At 45.4% G+C, this 4110-nt stretch overlaps 1 protein-coding gene across 1 annotated transcript; it reads left to right on the top strand.

Moving 5' to 3' along the window:
* Nucleotides 1-337: 337 nt before the first annotated feature.
* On the top strand, nucleotides 338-3716 carry LOC123120513 (isoamylase 1, chloroplastic). Its single transcript, XM_044540525.1, has 4 exons — nucleotides 338-911; nucleotides 1011-1084; nucleotides 1282-1363; nucleotides 1616-3716. Exons 1-4 carry the CDS (start codon nucleotides 678-680, stop codon nucleotides 1637-1639), a joined length of 414 nt encoding a protein of 137 aa, XP_044396460.1. The 5' UTR covers nucleotides 338-677; the 3' UTR covers nucleotides 1640-3716.
* Nucleotides 3717-4110: the final 394 nt, after the last annotated feature.

The following is a 4110-nucleotide window of genomic DNA, read 5'->3' as shown; positions in this document are numbered from 1 at the left end:
ACGGCCGGGGCGGATGGGTGGTGACATGGCGGCGCGGGGTTGGCTGTGGAGGCGGCGGCGGACATGTCCGTCGGCGGGAGAAGTGTCCGGCGGCGCGGAGAGGGTTTGATCTAGGGTTAGGGGTGGATTCATCCGCAAATTTCGGGGGAGATGGCCTATTCTCTACTATTAAAGGGGGATCCAACGTCGTGATGGTTCGACCTCGTTCGCTCCCCCGCCTCGATCTCTCCTTTCCACCCCACGTCAGAAAAAGCAGCGAGAAAAAAGAGGAAAAATAAAACAACCATGACCCCACGAACACCCGTCCCACGATCCAATCTCCCCCGACCCCTCGCCCTCGTTCCCGTTTCTGCACGTTCAATGCCCAAAGAACCCACACGTTCTCCACCTCCTCGCTCCCTCCCGCAAGCCCAAACCACTCCGTCCCTTTAATTTCCATCTATCCTTCCTACTACATCCACCACGGCCGCCACTGCCGCCGCCATCGCCCATCTCCCCCCTCCCTATCTCCACCACCGCGTCGTGCTTCACCGCGGTACATCCCAGCGCCGCTGCTGCTGCACCCCGCCCTCTCTCCAAGGCGATGGCGGTGATGGCGGAGGCCCGAAACCCGTTCTCCTCTGCAGCCCGCCAACACTGGAGATGGAAGACCACGACGGAAGCGGTCATGTGGTAGGATGTGTTGCGCGGGAGAATGCAACGGCGGGGAGCAGGGAGGTCGGGGTTGTCCGAGCTATGGTGGATGTCGAGGAGGAGGAGAAGTACGCACTTGGCAGCGTGGGCAGGGTGCTTGCCGGAATGCCACAAAGATGGGCGCCACCGTGCTCACCGGCGGTGTCAATTTGGCGGTCAACTCCAGCTGCGTCGCGGCTTCCGCGCTCTGCCTCTTCAGGCATGGCAATCTCATGGCGGTGGGTCTTGCTTCCGAGTATAATTTAGCTCTTCGTGTGTTGTGTGCCTTTTTGGTCTGCGATTTGAGTTTTGTTTTGAATTTTGGATAAATGATGCAGAATAGGGTGACCAAGGAGGTCCCCGTTGATTCCTTGATGGATCAGACGGGAATCTGTGGATATCTTCGTCAAAGGTGAGTTGCATGACATGCTTTACGGGTGTAGGTTTGATGGCATCTTGGCCCCTCACTGCTGACAGTACTTATTTGCTTCCAATGTTGTAGTGGATCCTTATAGTATGTTGATGATATGCATACTTTTCTGTTTGCTTTGTGATGTTCACATTTGAAACTGTATTAATATGTTGGAGCCCTGCTTTTTGCGTTGCAAGCCGAGGGGAATATGGTGTTCCTGCACATTGTGATGATTGTTTGCTTCAAATGGCTGGTGCGATCCATCTTTCGTGTACCACGGTATTACCTAAATTGCTGAATATATCTGGTGCATTTCTCTCTCTCTTGTTTAACATTTTTATTCTGTCTTCCACTGTATTACATTGCCTGAGACAGTCATGATTAAAACATGCAGTATAGGAATTGACGTAGCTGCATAACTGGGATTTGTGATTTTCTTTTCCAACTTCCAAATTCCTAATGTACTTGCACTCTGAAATTCCCGGGCAGAGTTGATGTGTGTCCATCTTTTCGCTCTGATTAACTTCACAGGTACATGTGGACATGCCCTACTGAGCTGATTGATGATTCTAATTTACATGAACGATCGTAGCAGAAAGGGAACAACAGGTCAAAAGAATGTGGTTTTCTCTCATGTTTGTTCATGCATGGCATGCTTCTCGTGATCTCTAATGGTGGTGTTGTTGTTTCTAACTTTATAATATTTTCTCTGCAAGGACCATGATATATTTCACATTCATATAGGCAGTTGACTTACATCCGATGAATGATATCGATTATTTTTTATATAGTTAATGGATAATTTATTTGTTTAGTTAGGATTACGCGGCCAAGATTTCACTTCAGATGATAGGCTATCACACAAGTGTCCTATTATGACCAACCCATGTTTTGAATGGAGACATCTTCTTACCGTTCCCATATCCTTCAGAGTTTTTTAGCTTGTGGGAGATGCAACAATGTTTCGGGAAAGGGGACAACACACATCTTTTCAATTTTGGGCAAGTACTATTCTGCTAAAATTATTTGACGTGTTGGCCTGCATGTGTTTTTGAATGAATTTGCAGAAGTTTTTGCGCTCAACAATATTTTTCCCGTTATAGTATTTTAGCTGCCTTTATTGGCATGCACATTCTTAACCAATTAGTATGCACATTCCTATTTTGCTTTCATAGTTACTATAGGTGCAATTGTCACAAAAGCGATGTAATAAGGCTGAACAATCAATTATAATTGCCATGAACTTGTTCAATACCTAGCATTGTTAGAATATTTTGTTATACACTCTTTTCGAGAATAAAACATTTGCTCCTTTTGAGTAATGTAATGTATGAACAGTTCATTTCGAAGGGAGCTAGAAGGGTGCGTAGTATCTGCTAGAGTGAGATAAAGCATGAGCAACACCTTCATTTTTTTTCAAACTACTAGCATATTAAGCTCTGCTCAATAATTAATATGATGACAAAGGTATGGTCCATTCTCTTTGTGCTTTAAACTGTATCCACTACCCAACTTAATTCATTTTGCTAGGCCATAAAGGCTTTACTTGCTTCTGAATCTTACGTCCACCTCTCGTTGGCATGAGTGGTGGCATGGTCTTCAGGGGTGAGCTTGGAGCCCAAGATTGATTATGAGGCTATAGCTTGGGTTTGATTTGTATCACTGCCAGATAATGTGATTTTTGCCAAGAAGAAGTCAGTTAGTTGTACTATGCTATTATTGGTGTGCATTTATATTAAAAAAAATTTTGTAACTCAAGTATGTTTCTTACTGGAGTCAACTAACATGAACACTGAACGTGTCAAAAATGAGCAGTGTATTGACTACCCATGTTGTAGACAAAGAAACATATACACACCATTCCTACATGGTGAGCATGAAGCCAAAACCATCCAGCCATCAGTCTGCTAGCCTTTTTTTAGGTAGTCCAGGTTCTGAGCGGGCCAAATAGGGTGATCATTTGTTCGTCTTCTTTGATTGTAGCCGTTAGTTTTCCGACTCTGATTGTCCGCCATGTCCCTACTCTGGTCTTCTCCCTAGATATTTGCAACAATAAGCCTTTGAGAGTTTTATTTGTCATTCATGTGCGTTCTATGGATTTGTCTATATCTGAAAAAAGGCAGGTGGTGTACATCTGAGTTAATCTGCCAAATTTGGTTGTATTTTACATTGAAAGGAGCAGATGATCCCTACCACACCTTTGAGTTATTCCAATTCATACATCTTATGTCCACTTCAGAATATTGATGCAGTACAGATATAATAAGACTTTGTAGAAGTAAACACTATCGGAGAAGTGCCATGGGGATAAGTTATTTGGGGGGAGATGAACAACAGAAGGAGGCACCACAGTCATGGTGGTGCCAACAAGCTTGGTTGAGACCAAGTAGGTGAAGCTGGTGCCATCGACAATCGAGGAGGCACTGGAAAAGTTGTTCTTGTTCGAGTAGCGTTCGGAAGGACCTGCAGGCCAGAGGTGGGAGCTTGGTTCTAGAGGTCGTGGGTTGGTCGGAAGAGGAGAGGGCTTGTGTAATTGCAAGAGCTTATGCACATGTCATATAGCTTATTGCATTTATAAATGTTCTGGACCATGGCGCACGGGCATCCAATAAAATATACATTTCAAGCGAAGTCAAATTTATTGTTTCGGGAATATTACATGTCTAATTTTATATATAAGTGTGATTTTTGACATGCATTATGTCTACACTATGAGATGACGAAAAGCTTAAGGAGCCGTGGCAACACACGGGCAGTCAACTAGTATAGGTAGAGGGAGCTAGGAGAGTCCAAATGAGGTGCGGTTTTCGCCCACACGATCACGATCCAACGACCAAGAGCATGGAGGGGGTTTGGATGGGCTCATGGGCTGTGGAGGAGGGGTGTTGGGCTGCAAAGAGAAATGGGCTTCAGGGTTACACGGTTAACCGTTGGGGCATCAAACGACCTCCAAATGGAACGAAATTTGACGGGCGGTCTACCGGTGATATACCAAGGCCACTCGGCAAATCTTGGCCCATTCCAAG

This window comes from Triticum aestivum, chromosome 5D (genome assembly GCF_018294505.1).
Source record: "Triticum aestivum cultivar Chinese Spring chromosome 5D, IWGSC CS RefSeq v2.1, whole genome shotgun sequence".
Lineage (NCBI taxonomy): Eukaryota > Viridiplantae > Streptophyta > Magnoliopsida > Poales > Poaceae > Triticum > Triticum aestivum.
The sequence above is the reverse complement of the archived record's forward strand: the minus strand, read 5'-3'. Positions and strand labels throughout refer to the sequence as shown.

What these genes read in the sequence shown, in the direction of transcription:
- LOC123120513 (XM_044540525.1), top strand. Translation starts at nt 678, where the DNA reads ATGTGTTGCGCGGGAGAATGCAACGGCGGGGAGCAGGGAGGTCGGGGT. An exon ending in TGTGGATATCTTCGTCAAAG is followed by an intron (nt 1,085 to 1,281) that starts GTGAGTTGCATG and finishes TTGCGTTGCAAG; the next exon opens with CCGAGGGGAATATGGTGTTC. An exon ending in TCCATCTTTCGTGTACCACG is followed by an intron (nt 1,364 to 1,615) that starts GTATTACCTAAA and finishes TTAACTTCACAG; the next exon opens with GTACATGTGGACATGCCCTA.